At 39.3% G+C, this 20,650-nt stretch overlaps 1 protein-coding gene across 1 annotated transcript in view; it reads left to right on the top strand.

Moving 5' to 3' along the window:
• Positions 1-6,963: 6,963 nt before the first annotated feature.
• The window catches only part of LOC135107535 (mucin-2-like), an 18,662-nt gene continuing 4,975 nt past the window's right edge, over positions 6,964-20,650 (top strand). The window contains exons 1-3 of the mRNA XM_064017500.1: positions 6,964-14,243; positions 16,475-17,927; positions 18,120-18,359. Coding sequence (XP_063873570.1) covers positions 14,175-14,243; positions 16,475-17,927; positions 18,120-18,359 — 1,762 coding nt within the window. The 5' untranslated portion in view covers positions 6,964-14,174. The remainder of the gene's footprint in view (positions 14,244-16,474; positions 17,928-18,119; positions 18,360-20,650) is intronic.

Genomic DNA, 20,650 nt, shown 5'->3' with positions numbered 1-20,650 from the left:
ACTCTATAGGCCTATGATTTTGCAAAGAAAAGAAACTTTCCTATTAGTGAATGTTAGAAGAGTTTCTGTTTTGAGAAATGGCTTTTCGTATTTATTTATTTTGTTTTTTTCATTATTACTAAAATTGCTTTCTCTTTTTTAAACTTATAAGGTTTCTTATCACACAGCTTTCCTTCCATGTTTTCTTCGCGTTCACGTTTACTGATGCAAGACTTAACCACTATTGACAAACTTTCATCCTTTTCACTGGTAAACTCTGGAACTCTGTCTGTTTCAGTAATTCCCTCTTCCAATGACTGGATTATTTATTTATTTATTTATTTATTTATGATGGACACAACACTTTTTTTAACTTTTGATCATTCTTTTGATATTATTTTTTTATTATTATTTTTATTTATTTAATTATTAATTTTTTTTTCTTTTAGGGGGGATTGACTGCGGACATTCTTTTTTTTATCAATTTTGTTGTCTTTGGCCGGTTCCCCCTCTTACTTAAAATATAAAGGGATGCTACCCACATATACAAACCCCTCAGATTCATTATCATTAATCATGATTAATAAGATGGATATATATATATAGAGAGAGAGAGAGACAGAGAGAGAGAGAGAGAGAGAGAGAGAGAGAGAGAGAGAGAGAGAGAGAGAGAGAGAGAGAGAGAGAGAGAGAGAGAGAGAGAGAGAGAGAGAGAGAGAGAGAGAGAGAGAGAGAGAGAGAGAGAGAGAGAGAGAGAGAGAGAGAGAGAGAGAGAGAGAGAGAGAGAGATCTAATAATGCACTACCTACCTTTTCTATTCCTCTGCCATGGTTTAAGCATTTCTCCACAGCTGTCATGAAATGCGGAGCTCCCGTGATCTGAATGAGGGACGCAAGGTATTGAAGGAGGAGGCAGTAGACACCTGCCGAAACGATAATTACTCCCAGTGAGGTCTAAGGCACTGTTCAGGGGGTGCTGTGAACTTATCATTAAACCCAGCTGTGACCTCACTGAACGTTTCCCTTTGTGTCTCACAACACAAGGGGGTAGTCACAGCCTGCCCTCTAAAGACAACTCTCTTCCTCCACACAAAACTACAAGCTCCTAATAACACACACACCCTTCACTCAAAAATTTTTAAAATCATGGCGACTCCTACACCAGCCTCGGAGTCCCCATCTGGGGAGGGGACCATAAATGTCCCCAGGTCGGACTGCCTTTCCGTCGACGACCCTAAGTGTCTTGACACCCCCCTCAACTTTTTCTTCATTAACTTCTGCAACATTCGCGGTCTAAGATCTAATTTTCAATCTGTAGAACACCACCTCTTATCTTCTAAACCTCATCTTCTTTTCCTCACTGAAACTCAGGTATCTGAGGCAACTGACAGTAGCCTCTTTTCTGTTCCCTCCTACTTTCTCTATCCTCATTTTCGATCCAAAGCTGGATGCTGCGTTTATGTGCGCAATGACTTAACCTGCTCTCGTGCCCACGCTCTTGAATCTTCCGAGTTTTCCACCATCTGGCTACGACTACAGAGTCATTCTCATACTAAATTTATCTGTGCTGTATACCTCTCTCCTAACTCCTCTGACTATAAGAAATTCTTTGACTACTTAACTTCCAAAGTGGAGCACATTCTGACCCTCTTCCCTTTTGCAGAGATCTCCATTCTTGGAGACTTCAATGTTCACCACCAGCTTTGGCTTTCCTCTCCCTTCACTGACCATCCTGGTGAACTAGCCTACAACTTTGCTATCCTCCATGACCTAGAGCAATTGGTGCAACACCCTACTCGTATTCCTGACCGTCTTGGAGATACGCCCAACATTCTTGACCTTTTCCTGACCTCTAATCCTTCTGCTTATGCTGTCACCCTTTCTTCTCCGTTGGGCTCCTCCGATCACAATCTCATATCTTTATCTTGTCCTATCACTCCAATCCCTCCTCAGGATCCCCCTAAGCGAAGGTGCCTCTGGCGTTTTGCCTCTGCTAGTTGGGGGGACCTGAGGAGGTATTTTGCTGATTTTCCTTGGAATGACTACTGCTTCCGTGTCAGAGACCCGTCTTTGTGTGCTGAGCGCATAACAGAGGTGATAGTGTCTGGCATGGAGGCGTACATTCCTCACTCTTTTTCTCGTCCTAAACCTTCTAAACCTTGGTTTAACACAACTTGTTCTCGTGCTATACATGATAGAGAGGTGGCCCACAAAAGGTACTTAAGCCTTCCTTCACCAGAATCTCATGCACTTTATATTTCTGCCCGGAACTATGCCAAGTCTGTTCTCCAACTAGCCAAAAACTCCTTCATTAACAGAAAATGTCAAAACCTTTCAAGATCTAACTCCCCTCGTGATTTCTGGCATCTAGCCAAAAATATCTCCAATAACTTTGCTTCTTCTTCTTTCCCTCCTCTACTTCAACCAGATGGCACCACTGCTATCACATCTATTTCTAAAGCTGAACTCTTTGCTCAAACCTTTGCTAAAAACTCTACCTTGGACGATTCTGGGCTTGTTCCTCCCTCTCCTCCACCCTCTGACTACTTCATGCCACGTATTAAAATTCTTCGTAATGATGTTTTCCATGCCCTCGCTGGCCTAAACCCTCGGAAGGCTTATGGACCTGATGGGGTCCCTCCTATTGTTCTCCGAAACTGTGCCTCCGTGCTTGCACCTTGCCTAGTCAAACTCTTTCAGCTCTGTCTGTCAACATCTACCTTTCCTTCTTGCTGGAAGTTTGCCTACATTCAACCTGTTCCTAAAAAGGGTGACCACTCTAATCCCTCAAACTACCGTCCTATTGCTTTAATTTCCTGCTTATCTAAAGTTTTTGAATCTATCCTCAACAGGAAGATTCTTAAACATCTATCACTTCACAACCTTCTATCTGATCGCCAGTATGGGTTCCGTCAAGGCCGCTCTACTGGTGATCTTCTGGCTTTCCTTACTGAGTCTTGGTCATCCTCTTTTAGAGACTTTGGTAAAACTTTTGCTGTTGCCTTGGACATATCAAAAGCCTTTGATAGAGTCTGGCACAAAGCTTTGATTTCCAAACTACCCTCCTACGGTTTCTATCCTTCTCTCTGTAACTTCATCTCAAGTTTCCTTTCTGACCGTTCTATTGCTGCTGTGGTAGACGATCACTGTTCTTCTCCTAAATCTATTAACAGTGGTGTTCCTCAGGGTTCTGTCCTGTCACCCACTCTCTTCTTATTATTCATTAATGATCTTCTAAACCAAACTTCTTGTCCTATCCACTCCTATGCTGATGATACCACCCTGCACTTTTCCACGTCTTTTCATAGACGTCCAACCCTTCAGGAGGTAAACATATCACGCAGGGAAGCCACAGAACGCCTGACTTCTGATCTTTCTAAAATTTCTGATTGGGGCAGAGCAAACTTGGTATTGTTCAATGCCTCAAAAACTCAATTCCTCCATCTATCAACTCGACACAATCTTCCAGACAACTATCCCCTCTTCTTCAATGACACTCAACTGTCCCCCTCTTCTACACTGAACATCCTCGGTCTGTCCTTTACTTATAATCTGAACTGGAAACTTCACATCTCATCTCTAGCTAAAACAGCTTCTATGAAGTTAGGTGTTCTGAGACGTCTCCGCCAGTTTTTCTCACCCCCCCAGCTGCTAACTCTGTACAAGGGTCTTATCCGTCCATGTATGGAGTATGCTTCACATGTCTGGGGGGGTTCCACTCATACTGCTGTTCTAGACAGGGTGGAATCAAAAGCTTTTCGTCTCATCAACTCCTCTCCTCTAACTGACTGTCTTCAGCCCCTCTCTCACGGCCGCAATGTTGCATATCTAGCTGTCTTCTACCGCTATTTTCATGCCAACTGCTCTTCTGATCTTGCTAACTGCATGCCTCCCCTCCTCCCGTGGCCTCGCTGCACAAGACTTTCTTCTTTCTCTCACTCCTATTCTGTCCACCTCTCTAACGCAAGAGTTAACCAGTATTCTCAATCATTCATCCCTTTCTCTGGTAAACTCTGGAACTCCTTGCCTGCTTCTGTATTTCCACCTTCCTATGACTTGAATTCCTTCAAGAGGGAGGTTTCAAGACACTTATCCACCAATTTTTGACCACTGCTTTGATCCTGTTAAGGGACTGGCATTTCAGTGGGCATTTTTTTTTATTAGATTTTTGTTGCCCTTGGCCAGTATCCTTCCTACATAAAAAAAAAAAAAAAACAGTGATCAGTTCCATCATGAAAATGCAGTCGTAATACGAGAAGCACATATTGTCAATTTTTTCCTTGGTTTATTTTGGAAAAGGATATTCATTTTGTTGTATAAATTGCCACAAAAATAAGATTTTTTATCCAAGAAGAATATTGTGCAAATGAAAATTCTTGAAAATATTTCCATAGTGTATAAAGCTCACTTTTCATGGGTCAGAGAAATCAGCCTAGAAAAAAAAAGTCAAAGTAAGAAAACAAAGAAAGAATCAATTTAGTTTCTGAGGTGTCTTAATATTCCTTTCTTTAAAACAGTTCACGTCATAAGAAGAAATAAAAACAATAAAAAGAAGAGTAATTCCTTAGTGAAACAGTGGACAAGTATGAAAGAATAAAGATACCAGTTAACTTTTGAATTAGGAACGTGGGATAAGAGTAAGTAGACAGTGTTGTGCATGCAGTTAACTATTACAGAAAAAGAAATAACGATAGAAGATAGTAAGAGATTCGAGACAGTCTGTTGGAGGAGAGGAGTCAATGAAACGAAAAGCTCTTCACTCCACCTTATTTAGGAGAGCTGTAAGTTGAAGAACCCTATAATGGGAGTAGGACATGTGCGAAGAAAGTATTTGCTATCAATTTTAGAATGCTTCGTTGTTCACAGAAATATGAACTAGCACAATCTATTAATTTAATGCATTTCTTCTGTCTAATACCAACAATTCTGATGAGTTCACAAACACGTTCTTGCATATCCCATGTATATTGTGAATCTCTTGTACTGGTTCGGATATTTAATATGGAAAGGAATAAGGAATTCAACTGCGCAAAGGGTATTTTACAGTTTCGAAGTGGCAAAACACATTATTGTGGCTCTCACTTCTACGACAGTGTTGCAGGCTTCTTGTTCTGCGTTCGTATTCAAATACTTGACAAAATATTTATATGATATCCAGTGATTATATACATGTTATTATTATAAGCAGCCAAATATTAGAGAGAGAGAGAGAGAGAGAGAGAGAGAGAGAGAGAGAGAGAGAGAGAGAGAGAGAGAGAGAGAGAGAGAGAACGACGACGACTACGACTACGACGCCTTATCCTCACACCACCAGAGACGCCCACTCGAGGAAACAGCAACTAACCGTGCCCTTCGCCAGGAACGAGACATTCCTGCCTAGGTACGCTAGGGTTAGGCTGTCGAAGTCTGGTGCGACAGGAGATCCACAACGCTGCTACACTCCAGACATTTCAGTGTGCTGTTAACACTTGGCTGGTGAGACAGAATGAGTGCGTCTCTAGTAACTTATTTGTTCTCATTACATCAGTGAGCTAAAAATAGTTGCCGGCACCTCACCGGGGGACACTCTCTTCCCTCCTTTCCATTCATTGCCACTCTGTTTAAGAACCAATTTCTTTCTATCTCTTTTTTTAAATCATTCTATCAAGCTTGAACCTGTTATTTTGGCCATGAGGACTGAGGAGTCTGTTTTTGCCACCCTTGCTATATCCCTTATGTTATCTAGATATGTCTGTTAGATCACTCCTTATACTCACTTCAAATCTCCCCTTCCTGCCGAGCCTTTTTCTTTACTTCGGTGAGTGAACGCGTCGTGCATCCAGCCCTGTTATTGGTTTATCATTTACACCAGCTGATGCAGCCAACCAATCAGTAGGAAGTCTTGTTATTTTGAGTTTAAAGTCAGTCTGGCGTTGGATTAGCCGCGAAGTGGAGTGCGATCATGAAATTCTTTGTACATGATCATATTTACGTGATCTGCATTTGAAATAACTAATAATTATATATCTCTAGAGACATATGAGTGTTTCAGTGATTATACTTGTACAAAAGATATGATATACATGGCAGTGCTTTTCTATCTAGTTTTATATACAGTTATATTATACAAGATATGTACTTTTCATGTTTTTGGCTAGAGTTATTGATATATTTGATTCTCTTTTTTTTTTTTTTTTGTGATTACCCGTGATCACTTTTCATTTCTAATTGCACCATGACAAAATTGAAATTTTAAGCTTTCATTTTTTATATAACTATTCAAATTTTATTTAACAAGTGAATTTTCACATAATCATAAATTGTATATTATGTATATATTCTACAATCAGTGTTAACATTTTATCCCGGGCTATAAACATTAATCATTGCCTGTCTAAGGAATGTAGATTTTCAAGTCCGTATCTCATCCCATAAGGAATATTTTTCATTCCTTGTATCTTTTGCAGCTATTCTCCTCTTTACTGGCTTTAACAGAACTATCGTTTCCGGTAATATGTACATCATATTCTAGATAAAGCCTGGCTAGCGCTAAATATAAATTTAATATTACTTTGGACTTCCTGATGCACGGTTTGCTTTATGTGTAGTTTATATGCATCATTTTCCCTGACAAAGATCTGAGCTAACTATAACTTATAATAAAGTGTGACATAATATAGCTAAATGATCAGTTACCTACTTATCTTTATTACGGAAAATATACTAGGACCTAATTCATCTCCAGAAAGCTGTTATCACATATTCCTGTCTGGCCTTTTCTTACCTCTCATTGCTTCTGATCTCGCGAATGATTAAGGAATATATATATATATATATATATATATATATATATATATATATATATATATATATATATATATATATATATATATATATATATATATATATATATATATATATATATATATATATATATATATATATATATATATATATATATATATATATATATAATGTAGATGGGGTACCGGCCATGGGCAACAAAACTAATTAAAAAAAAAAAAGCCCACTGAGATGCCGGTCCCCGAGCAGTCAAAAGCGGTAGTCAAAAATTACAAGATAAGTGTCTTGAAACCTACTTCTTGAAACAGTGCAAGTCATAGGAATGAAGAAATACAGAAGCAGGCAGAGAGTTCCAGAGTTAACCAAAGAAAAAGATGAAAGATCGAGAATAACTCTTGCTTTAGAGAGGTGGACAGAATAGGGATGAGAGATAGAATAGTCTTGTGCAGCGAGGCCACGGGAGGAAGGGAGGCATGCAGTTAGCAAGATCAGAATAGTAGTTGGCATGAAAATAATGGTAGAAGATAGCAAGAGTTACAACACTGCGGCGATGAGAAAGAGGCTGAAGACAGTTAGCTAGAGGAGAGTTGATAAGACGAAAAGCTTTTGATTCCACCTTGTCCAAAAGAGGTATGAGTGGAATGCCTCCCATACATGTGAAGCATACTTCATACATGGACGGATAAGGCCCCTGTACAGAGTTAGCAGCTTTGGGGGTGAGAAAAACTGAAGGAGACGACTTAGAACGTCTAACTTCATAGAAGCTGTTTTAGCTACAGATGAGATGAGAAGCTTCCAGTTTAGATTATAATTAAAGGGCAGACCGAGGATGTTCAGCGTAAAAGAGGGGACAGTTGAGTGTCATTGAAGGAGAGGAGATAGTTGTCTGGAAGGGTGAATCGAGTTGATAGATGGAGGAAACAGGTTTTTGAGACACTGAAAAATACTAAGTTTGCTCTGCCCTAATAAAAAATTTTAGAGAGATCAGAAGTCAGGCGTTCTGTGACTTCCCTGTGTGAACTGTTTACTTCCTGAAGGATTGGACATTTACAAAAAAAAAAAAAAAAAAGTGGAAAAGTGCAGGGTGGTATCATCAGCGTAGGAGTGGATAGGACAAGGTTTGGTTTAGAAAATCACTGATGAATAATAAGAAGAGAGTGGCTGACAGGAAAAAACCCTGAGGAACACCACTGTTAATAGATTTAGGAGAAGAACACATGACAATCTACCACGGCAGCAACAGAAGGGTCAGAAAGAATACTTGAGATGAAGTTACAGAGAGAAGGAAAGAAGCCGTAGAAGGGTAGTTTGGAAATCAAAGCTTTGTGGCAGACTATCAAAAGTTTTTGATATGTCTAAGGCAACAGCAAAGGTTTCACCAAAATTTCTAAAAGGGGATGACCAAGACTCAATAAGGAAAGCCATAAGATCACCAGTAATGCGCCCTCGACAGAACCCATACTGGTGATCAGATAGAAGGTCACATAAGAACATAAGAAATAAGGGAAGCTGCAAGAAACCACTCGCCTACACACGGCAGTCCCCATATAAAATACATCTGTCTATTTCCACCTATAATCTCCATCAATAAATCTGTCTAATCTTCTCTTGAAGCTCCTTAATGACTCAGCACTAACAACTTGATTACTGAGTCCATTCATCCGCCACTCTGTTTGAGAACCAATTCCTTCCTATCTTTTTTTTTTTTTTTAACTAAGAATTTTGCATATGTCCCCCTTGTTATAACCGTTATACCACTTAAAGACTTCTATCAGGTCTCCTCTTAACATACGTCTCTCTGAAGAATATAACTTTAACAGCTTCAATCTCGCTTCGTAAGGAATATCCCCCATCCCCAGTAACCTTTTAATCATTCTCCTTTGTACTGATTCTAATAGACCTATATCCTTCCTGTAATGTGGGGACCAGAACTGCACAGCGTAGTCTAGACGAGGTCTGACCAACGCCAAATATAACTTTACTATTACTTCGAGGCTTCTGCTTTTAACACTCCTAATAATTAATCTTCATACTCTATTTGCCCTATTTCTGGCCTCTATGCATTGCTTTTTTAGACGGAGTTCAACGCTAACTATAACTCCTAAATCTTTCTCGTACTCTGAACCTACCACAGCTTCGTTGTTTTTTGTGTACCTACTGTGTGGGTTTCCTCTACCTACGGTAAGTACTTTGCATTTGTTGATACTAAACTGCATTTGCCATCTGTCTGTCCATTCGTTCATCCTATCCAAATCTGCCTGCAAGGCGATGGCATCCGATTCTGACCTAATTAATCTACCTATCTTCGTGTCATCCGCAAATTTACTAACATCACTATTAATTCCACTATCCAAGTCATTGGTATATATTGAAAAACAACAGTGTCCCTGAAATTGATCCTTGTGGCATCCCGCTAATTACTTGACTCCACTCGGATTTAGATCCGTTTATTATTTTGTCACCTGTCACTTAGCCACAACTTTATCCAGTCTAACACCTTCCCATCTATCGCATGCGCACTAACCTTTCTCAGGAGCTTCTGATGGGGTATCTTGTCAAACACTTTACTAAAGTACAGATATAGGATGTCATAACTATCACCATTATATGCCACCTCATAAACTTTACTGTAAAAACTTAACAAGTTCGTCAGGCAAGACTTCCCCTTCGTGAAGCCAAGCTGTGACTGATTTATCAATTTATGTTTGTCTAAATGTTCCCTAATGTTCTTCGCTGTTACTGACTACATTATTTTACCTACAATAGAAGTTAAGCTGACAGATCTATAATTAGATGTTAAAGGTTTATCTCCTTTCTTAAAGATGGTTACGACATTCGCCTGCCTCGACATTACTGGTACCTCACCTGAGTCAAGTGATTTACTAAAGACAGAAACTAACGGTTCATTAATAACCTCTTTGCATTCCTTAAGTACTCTAAAATATATTTCATCTGATCCTAGTGTCTTGAACTTTTAAGCTTATTTATCTCCTGTTCCACTATCTCCTTAGTTATGGTAATATTTGTCAGCTTTTCATTCTCTTCTGCTCTAAACATCTCTTCACTATTCAGCATTTCCTGCATGTTTTCCTCGGTGAAGATAGTTAAAAAATACTCGTTCAGAATTTTACTAATCCCCTCCTCAGAACTAACCAGCTTCCTATCTGCTGCCTTTAATGGACCTATTGTTTCTCCAGTCTCCAGTCTCCAGTCTCCAGTCCTATATACCTGATAAATTCCCTTGGGTTCCGTCTTCGCCTGTCTGGCTACCTTTAATTCATAATTGTTTTTAGCTTTCCTCATAAACCTCCTGACCGTTCTAATTTATTATATTGTGGCCTTAAAACCTCTTCTCCTGCCTTTAATCTCTTATATATTCTTCTCTTCCGCCATATATAGCGTTTTAAGGTAACAGTCATCCATTTAGGGTCATTCTTGTGTGATCTTATTGTTCTATAAGGGATGTTTGCTAACTGTCTTGTATGTAATTTATCAATGAAATATTTATACAACTCATGTACATTCACTTCCCCTAAGCTTCTCATCTCGGCCCCCTCCATCCTCTCCACTTCTACTCGCTTCGACCTCACCTCGCCCATCTCAGCATGACCTGACCCTCCAACATACTCACACATACCTCCCCATCTCTCAATCCTCCGACCCTTCCGGACACTTCTCCCCTCTTCTAGCAATTCCGGACATTTCTCCCCTCCTTCAGTTCTTCACCCCCACACACCACCTCACCTCCCTCACCCTGCCTTAACTCTCTCAACTCCGTCCTGGACCTTACCTCCCCCTCCATCCGTTGCCAGTCAACTCCTTTGCTCTCCTAAAGTCATGTGTTTTACAAGTGTTTTTGCTTCTTAAAGTTTCCTCCCACTTAAATTTCTACCTAATTTCACAATGGTCACTATTACCTAGCTGTCCACCTACCTCTACCTGCGTGACTACTTCCTCCTTGTTAATTAAAATCAAATCTGGAATATTATTCTCCTTTTGGGTTCTAATATATATTTTTTTTTATGTAAGAGGGACACTGGCCGAGGGCAACAAAAATTCAATAATAAAAAAAAAAAAAAAAAGCCCACTGAGATGCCAGTCCCAGAAAAGGGTCCAAAGCGGTAGTCAAAAATTGAAGGATAAGTGTCTTGAAACCTCTCTCTTGAAGGAATTCAAGTCATAGGAAGGTGGAAATACAGAAGGAGGTAGGGAGTTCCAGAGTTTATAGAGAAAGGAATGAATGATTGAAAATACTGGTTAACTCTTGCATTAGAGAGGTGGACAGAATAGGGGTGAGAGAAAGAAGAGTCTTGTGCAGCGAGGCCGCAGGAGAAGGGGAGGCATGCAGTTAGCAAGATCAGAAGAGCAGTTGGCATGAAAATAGCGGTAGAAGACAGCTAGAGATGCAACATTACGGAGATGAGAGAAAGGCTGAAGACAGTCAGTTAGAGAAGAGGAGTTGATGAGACGAAAAGCCTTTGATTCCACCCTGTCTAGAAGAGTGGTATGAGTGGAAACCCCCCCAGACATGTGAAGCATACTCCATACATGGATGGATAAGGCTCTTGTACAGAGTTAGCAGCTGGGGGGTGAGAAAAACTGGCGGAGACGTCTCAGAACACCTAACTTCACAGAAGCTGTTTTAGCTAGAGATGAGATGTGAAGTTTCCAGTTCAGATTATAAGTAAAGGACAGACCGAGGATGTTCAGTGTAGAAGAGAGGGACAGTTGAGTGTCATTGAAGAAGAAGTAATAATTGTCTGGATGGTTGTGTCGAACTTATAGATGGAGGAATTGAGTTTTTGAGGCATTGAACAGTACCAAGTTTGCTCTGCCCTAATTAGAAATTTTAGAAAGATCATAGGTCAGGCTTTCTGTGGCTTCCTTACGTGAAATGTTTACTTGCTGTAGGGTTGGACGTCTATGAAAAGACGTGGAAAAGTGCAGGGTGGTATCATCAGCGTAGGAGTGGATATTACAAGAAGTTTGGTTTAGAAGGTCATTGATGAATAATAAGAAGAGAGTGGGTGACAGGACAGAACCCTGAGGAACACCACTGTTAATAGATTTAGGAGAAGAACAGTGACCGTCTACCACAGCAGCAATAGAACGATCAGAAAGAATACTTGAGAAGAAGTTACAGAGAGAAGTACAGAAGCCGTAGGAGGATAGTTTGGAAATCAAAGCTTTGTGCCAGACTATCAAAAGCTTTTGATATGTCCAAGGCAACAGCAAAAGTTTCACCAAAATTTCTAAAAGAGGATGACCAAGACTCAGTAAGGAAAGCCAGAAGATCACCAGTAGAGCGGCCTTGACGGAACTCATACTGGCGATCAGATAGAAAGAAGGTTGTGAAGTGATACAGATTTAAGAATCTTCCTGTTGGTGATAGATTCAAAAACTTTAGATAGGCAGGAAATTAAAGCAATAGGACGGTAGTTTAAGGGTTAGAAAGGTCACCTTTTTTAGAAACAGGCTGAATGTAGGCAAACTTCCAGCAAGAAGGAAAGGTAGATGTTGACAGACAGAGCTGAAATAGTTTGACTAGGCAAGGTGCAAGCACGGAGGCACAGTTTCGGACAACAATAGGAGGGACACCATCAGGTCCATAAGCCTTCCGAGGGTTTAGGTCAGCGAAGGCATGGAAAACATCATTGCGAAGAATTTTAATAGGTAGCATGAAGTAGTCAGAGGGTGGAGGAGAGGGAGGAACAAGCCCAGAATCGTCGAAGGTAGAGTTTTAGCAAAGGTTTGAGCGAAGAGTTCAGTTTTAGAAATAGATGTGATAGCAGTGGTCCCATCTGGTTGAAATAAAGGAGGGAAAGAAGAAGAAGAAGAAGAAGCAAAGTTATTGGAGATATTTTTGGATAGATGCCAGAAGTCACGAGGGGAGTTAGAGCTTGAAAGATTTTGACACTTTCTGTTAATGAAGGAGTTTTTGACTAGTTGGAGAAATATCCTAAATTATCTTAAGAAATTCATCTGCTTCATTGTTACTCATCATCAGGCTCCAGCCGATGTTCCTAAAATTAAAATCTCCTATCATACATACTTGACTGTACCTGCCTGCTCCATTTATTTTCTGCCATAGTGAGGTGTTAATTTCCTTTGTACTGTTCGGTAGCCTGTACACTAATCCCAGTACTACTGACTGATCCTTCCTTAATATTTACCCAAATCGACTCTATTTTGCTATCAGTTTTAATTCTGCTGTTTATACAATATTGTAATGTGTCCTAATGTACAGCACGACGCCACCCCCTCTCATGTTTTCCATGTCTTTATAGAATAGTGTATAACCATCTATTTTAACCTCTGGATTAAATATTTTCCTGACATATCTAAACAAGTTTCTGTTAAGGATTGGGATATAGCAAATTGGGTTAGAAAATCGCCCATCAACAAAAAACGAGATAGCCCAAAAGTATCTCACACGCGTTGTCAATCATTCCCCAGATTTTTGTTTCTCTACGCGCGTATTTTGCGTAATTTATAAGCTGGTATTTAATTAAAGATCCTGCTCAATAGTGCGTCGCGCTGACATGTAAACAAATTTGTACCCATCCAATTTTTTTGACCGATTTTATTAATCATTTTTATGTTACAAAGCGATGTATGGCTACTCAACCTCACTGCTTTGGGCTAGAAAGCTGTCAACGAGGACACCCTGAAGAAGGCTGGCAAGCAGAATACATCTCCCATCAGGAAGCCAAGTCATGCTGTGACGAAACTACAACTAACTCTAAATGTAAAGGAGTAGAAGGTGTTGCATTCACTCCACACACGTCTGTCAGATGACAACCTTCTGTCGAGGTGTCTAAAAGGGAAAACCCAAAAACCCTAATGAAAGCCTCCACAGCAGGGTCTGAATCTTATGCCCCAAGGCTGTGAGTGTCAGCAAGGCAATTGTGGATTTTGCTAAAGCTCAAGCTTGTCTGATATACAACAAGGGTTATGAGAAGGGAAGTATGTGTGAAACGCTCAACATTCCAAGGTAAAGATCGAAAAGAAAAGCATTGTTGTTGAGCAGCCACAGCTGCTAATATTGAATTTTTTTCATCCAGTAAAATTGTGAGTGAGTGAGTGTGTGAGTGAGTGTGTGTGTGTGTGTGTGTGTGTGTGTGTGTGTGTGTGTGTGTGTGTGTGTGTGTGTGTGTGTGTGTGTAAAAACTCTACCGCATTGGCCACCATATTTTCACCTGATGATTTATTGTTTTTGATGGCGAGTTCAGCGACCTTCACATATGTTACCTGCTAGTGAATCATACTGTACACTACTGAATCACGTACATTGGTAGAATCCCCATACAGACATGTGTCATATATCGCGAATCTGACCCACGTATCTCAAACAAATATAAGCCCCAAACAGATCTACGTGACACAGCGGGTCGGACCCTCGCTCCATCCGGTATGAAGACTTTCACGCTGGTCATTGGGGGCTGCAGTTCCCTGGCGCTGCTGTCGCTGCTCCTACTGCAGGTGACTATCTTGGTTTACCTTTGGTGTGACGACATTGTGAAAATTAAGACTTTTACAAATCACCGATTCCGCAATATATATATATATATATATATATATATATATATATATATATATATATATATATATATATATATATATATATATATATATATATATATATATATAGATAGATAGATAGATAGATAGATAGATAGATAGATAGATAGATAGATAGATAGATAGATAGATAGATAGATAGATAGTGATACCTTAATTGTTGACACCATATAAAGCGGAAAAAAATAAGGAACAGATTTAATCAAAGCTCCACGTTAAGCTTCGTTCAGATAATCAAAGTAAAATCGTTATAGTGTGGTCCGACGAGTTTCACACTCAACAATCTGTTACTCTCGGCATGGTTGGTAAGATTAAGGCTCTGCCTGTGTTTCATGAACCGACACTCTGGCAGCTCATATCTTATCTCTTCATTTACGAGCGCCATTCACTTGATTCATGTAGGTATGATTGCACCAAATATGCGGGGATACTATTATGAGTAACCTGTCATTAATGGATCCGTCTTTGGTGTCAGTTTGTATCGAGGTGAATGTGTAACGATACTCTTTTTTTTTAGTGTGAGTAAATGATTCACATAATTATACGTATATAATGATACGAAAGCTACGTAGACTTACTCTTTTACTACAAAGCTGACACTTTTTTATCACTTTTTTTTCTCTTTCTTTTTCTTTGCCACAAAGGATGCAAGGTTTAAGGCGTGACACATGTAGGCATTCGTTTGAGCAGCGATTGATACGGAAAGATCCGCCTTAACACCAGTGAATGCCTGCAACGTCCACAACATGCTCTAAAAAACAGAACTCTAAACTTAGCAAATTTTATCTTCAATTCCGTTTGCTAGAATTCACTGTGGACTAATCCAAGAGTTTGAAAGCAGAATAACTAACGAATACCCGGAAGAAGCTTTTTCTTATCCGTCCCCCCCCACCACACACATACACACACACGCACACACACACACACACACACACACACACACACACACACACACACACACACACACACACACACACACACACACACACACACACACACCAAAAAAATAATAAAAATAAAATAAAATAATTATAATAAGGAAAATACGGTAATAATTAAGTTGACATCTCTTTCAACATAATACACCTCGTAAATCGTAAAACTATGCCATCCATTAGTACAGAAATATGTAACTATTGTAAAGTGCACATGCAACATTTCATAATTGTAATAGTTCAGTAACTGACACAATAAGTAATGCATGTGAAAGCTATTTTCATCATTAACTCTTCGATCGTTATCAAATAATAAACATTCATGATCTCAACACGAGTCTCAGATTTCAATCGGAGCTTGGGGAGGGTGATTTTGTGAATGAGCTTCAATGCGGTTGTCTCATGAATTACTGTCAAGTATAGCGACAGGTGCCTTTTGAAAGGTGATAACGTATTGATTATATTATTTTTTAATTAATTTCATTTTAGTTTTCCCTCGCTAGTATATTCCACATAGTTTCTACCTCTCTTCATAATTTACTACATATTCGTCGTCTTTTTTTTTTTGGGGGGGGGATAAAAGATAGAATAAATGATGATATAAACTAGAAACACCAATTTACGCGTCATGATTTAAACTTAGAACAACTGATATTAAGGATGTAATTTCTAATCCTCATCCAGAAACATTTATAAATAACTAAATAACTCTGGAACACCACTAAGTAATGTAGCCTTCACACGAGATGTCTTGAATGAAATTCATCCACCCTTGGATAGAGTTTGCTTGGATATGTGTCATGAATGAAGTAGTCAAGTGCGCGGACAAACTTAGACAACAAGTGAATCCCAATAATGACATCCTTGGCCAATGTAGACGGCACGACTTGCCAAATGTTGCTTTCACAGATTCACCTTGTAAAGAGAATGGCTGAGAAATTTAGTTGGAGTAGACTGATGGTAGGAACTGCATAAATTAATCACGGGGAACAGTAAGGAATTGTTGTCACAAAATCCTTAAATATGCAACAAAGAAAAATGAGACAAAAAAGAATTTACGACAGAACTTTAAAATAAACCCATTTCTATGTATACTAAGATGTCATTTCTTTCAGGTGGGAAATACTTAAGATACATATGCTCACATTGTTTTCAAATAATATAATTAATAAATAAAAACAAATATCACATCTGTAGGTGTCTGGAGTGGTCGCGAAAGGAAGGGAAGGCAACGCGTGTCAGGATGTGGGAGGACAGTGTAGCAGCAACTCAGCGTGCTCTGTTCTCTCTGCTTCTTCTTCTGGCTGTCCCGCAAACCAGCCCTACTGCTGCAGCTCTCCTCGAAAAGGAACGCGAAAGAATGCCAGTAGTCAAAGAAAAAAGAACAAGAAAACCGCTCGGCGAAAATTTATGAACAAAAAAGGCAAAAATGAGAAACAGGATATTAGTAAAAACGCTGCAAAAAAATCAAACAAGGGGAATAACGACAAACGAAAGAAGAAGATAAGAGGAGATAAGTCAAGTACTGGATATAACTCACACAAGAAAGTTGCCTTTGCTAAAAACTGGAACGTCCATAATGACCCAGTAACGAAAACTGCTGCCAAGAAAAAAGGCAGGAAGACGAAGAGAAAACAAAAAGACATCGAAAATTCGGGGAGGAAAAGAAAGACAAAGAAAGGAGCACAAAAGAAAAGGCGTGGCAAACGTAAAAATGAACGGAAGCAAAAGAAGAAACCCACTGGAGGAGCAAAAGAGACAAAAAATAAAGCGAATGCAAAGAATAAAGCTAAGACACCAAATACAGAAAATAGAAATGACAACAACATAAGTTCAAAAAAGAAACAGAAAACACGAAAAAGACTCCCGAAGAGGAAGAAGAAGAAGAAAAATAAGCGTGGTAAACCAGGTCATAGCAGCAAAATACGCAAGTATAAGAAGAAAGCCTCTGGAAAAGTAGAAATTATGAAAAGTAATGATGAAGAACAACCAACGAGGAAGAAAACGAATAAAACAAAACGAAGGGGGAACAATGACAAAAAAAAGGATGCTGCCAAGAAAAAAGGTAGGAAGACGAAGAGAAAACAAAAAGACATCGAAAATTCGGGGAGGAAAAGAAAGACAAAGAAAGGAGCACAAAAGAAATGGCGTGGCAAACGTAAAAATGAACGAAAGCAAAAGAAGAAACCCACTGGAGGAGCAAAAGAGACAAAAAATAAAGCGAATGCAAAGAATAAAGCTAAGACACCAAATACAGAAAATAGAAATGACAACATAAGTTCAAAAAAGAAACAGAAAGCACGAAAAAGACTCCCGAAGAGGAAGAAGAAGAAGAAGAAGACGAAGAAGCGTGGCAAACCAGGTCATAGCAGCAAAATACGCAAGTATAAAAAGAAAGCCTCTGGAAAAGTAGAAATTATGAAAAGTAATGATGAACAATCATCGAAGAAGAAAACGAATAACGCAAAACGAAGGGGGAACAATGACAAAAAAGAGGCTGAAAATAAAAGAAAGATTGTGAAGAAGTGTCCAAAAAAAAAGAAGTGTGTCAAGATCGGAGGAGTCTGCAAGAAATGGGGCAAGTGCAAGGGGAAGGTGATTCCTGGCAAATGTGGAAAAAGCAAGAGGTGTGAATGTTGTGTCAAAGGAGGTAAGTAATGTGTGTGTGTGTGTGTGTGTGTGTGTGTGTGTGTGTGTGTTCAACGAGAGAGAGAGAGAGAGAGAGAGAGAGAGAGAGAGAGAGAGAGAGAGAGAGAGAGTGTTGATAAGAAGTCTGGCATTGATCAATAATTTTATTCTTTTATGATGAACAAAGTATTTTCTGTTACTTTTTTTTTTCAAGGCTGCGGATCGAGTTCCACGAAAAAATGCAAAAAGAAAAGAGGGAAGTGCAAGAAAAAATGTAAGAAGAAGGAAGCAATAGTCAAGAATGGATGCAGCAAGAAAGGGTGCAAATGTTGTGCCAAGTGTCCCAAAAAGTGCAAATACGGACTCGGCCACTGCGTCGCCAAGAAGCAGCATTGTAAACATGGTTGGATCGTCGGCAAATGTCGTCACAGTCCCTGCTTTTGTTGTGTCAAGGGTAAGTTACAGGGGAGCTAGTACACACACACACACACACACACACATTTATATTCATTAGTAAGTTACAAAATGATTAAATCAAATTATGTTTTTATATTGATTTTATCCGTTGATAATTTTCCTACTGGGTAACTAAATAATGCAGGAAAACGTGGTTACAGCCCATTCTCACTTTTAGTAACTTGTCACTTTCAGCTACGAAGCTTAATAAGCTGTCCATATTCAGGCGCGCGGTGCAACAACGACGTAACCGTGAAATTTGAGATTTCGTGTTTTTGCCTGCTCCGTGTGGTAGAAGGGTGTAAAAGTCTCGTGGTGATGTCGGCCAAGTCATATTCGACCATCTAAGCACCTGTACTAAGGCTCAAAGTCGAGCGTAGTGCGGAGAAATAACGTGCCGGTAATGAGTAAGTTTTATTTTTTACGCTCGGAAAAAAATTCATAAAAAATTTATTTATGTACCAATCTTCATGAAACTTTCACCTAATACTATGTGTAATAGGCTCTAACATATTATTAACAAATGAAAACAATATCCGGAAAAAAAATTATTACCTACGGTATACGCGTTAATTAACGCGTAAGTCATCCACCCAAAATCGTCACCTATCACTTCGAAACCTACATCCCCAAACAGAACTACCCAAGACCTTTCAAATGATGTATAATACTTACTTATTTAAGGGTATCCTATTGTGCGCAATCAGTGTTTAACTTTGAGCGCGTTTTTCTCGAAACTTCCATTTCTCGGTTACGTCGTTGTTGCACCGCGCGCCTGCTTTATGAAGACATGTTTTCCAGGGAAGGGATTACAGAAACTCTGGCTAAACGACAGGCGACAAAGAGTTCTAATAAACGGCTCTAAATCTGAGTGGGGTCATGTAATTAGTGGGGTGCCACAAGGGTCAGTATTAGGGCCATTGTTGCTTATATCAATGACTTTGATAGTGGAATTAGTAGTGATGTTAATAAATTTGCGGATGACAAGAAGACAGGTAGATTAATTAGGTCAGAATCGGATTCCGTCGCCTTGCAGGCAGATTTAGACAGGATGAAAAAATAGACGGATAGATGGCAAATGCAGTTTAATATCAACAAATGCAAAGTACTTAACGTAGGTGGAGGAAACACATACAGTATGTACACAATATACAATGAAACTGGTAAGCTCAGGGTACGAAAAAGATTTAGGAGTTATAGATAGCTCTGAACTCTGTCTAAGAAAACAATGCATAGAGGCCAGAAACAGGGCAAATAGGGTATGAAGATTAATTTTTAGGATTGTTAAAAGCAGAAGCCTCGAAGCAATAGTAAAGTTATATTTGGCGTTGGTCAGACCTCATCTAGACTACACTGTGCAGTTCTGGTCCCTATATTACAGGAAGGATATAGGTCTATTAGAATCAGTACAAAGGAGAATGACTAAAAGGTTACTGGGGATGGGGGATATTCCTTACGAAGCGAGATTGAAGCTGTTAAAGTTATACTCTTTAGAGAGACGTAGGTTAAAAAGGAGACCTGATAGAAGTCTTCAAGTGGTATAACGGTTATAACAAGGGGGACGTAAGCAAAATTCTTAGGTTCAACAACCAGGACAGAACAAGAAATAGCGGGTTCAAGCTTGAAAAATTTAGTTTTAAGAAAGAGATAGGAAGAAATTGGTTCTCAGATAGTGGTAGATGAATGGAACGGGCTCTGTAATCAAATTGTTAGGGCTAAGACATTAGGAGGCTTTAAGAGAAGATTATACGGATTTATGGATGGGAATGATAGGTGGAAATAGGTAGGTATACAGGGACTGCCACGTATAAGCCTGATGGCTTCTTGAAGTTTCCCTTTTTTCTTATGTTCTTATGTTCTTAGATTCTGGACTCCATTGTGTATCTTCATTATTCCGCTGTGGCAATGCCTCAGCCCAGAACTTACTGAAATTCACACATGCGACTTGAGAAGATAATCTCATAATTTGTATAAAGAGAAATTAGTTCAAAATGTCAACGGCTTTTCTCTCCTAAATAGTTTTTATGAGAGACAGCACCTTCAAAGATGCTAGCTTCACTTGCACCTTGCTGGTACTTTTTCTGCACAAAAGCATGACCTAGCAAAACGGCCAATATCAGCATCCATGCTACATCAAGAGAATTAATTACTGATATGATTTTTCGAGGAGCCATGTGTGAACTTCAGGGACTGCACAGTGACCCGTTTTCAAGAGGGTCTGATCCGACGATCCATGTTTTACGTGCTCGTTAATACTTCTTAATATTTCACCTTTCTTTCAAACAAGTG

The sequence above is a fragment of the Scylla paramamosain genome, chromosome 15, assembly GCF_035594125.1.
Source record: "Scylla paramamosain isolate STU-SP2022 chromosome 15, ASM3559412v1, whole genome shotgun sequence".
Classification (NCBI taxonomy): domain Eukaryota; kingdom Metazoa; phylum Arthropoda; class Malacostraca; order Decapoda; family Portunidae; genus Scylla; species Scylla paramamosain.
This window is presented reverse-complemented; position numbering and strand designations above follow the sequence as displayed.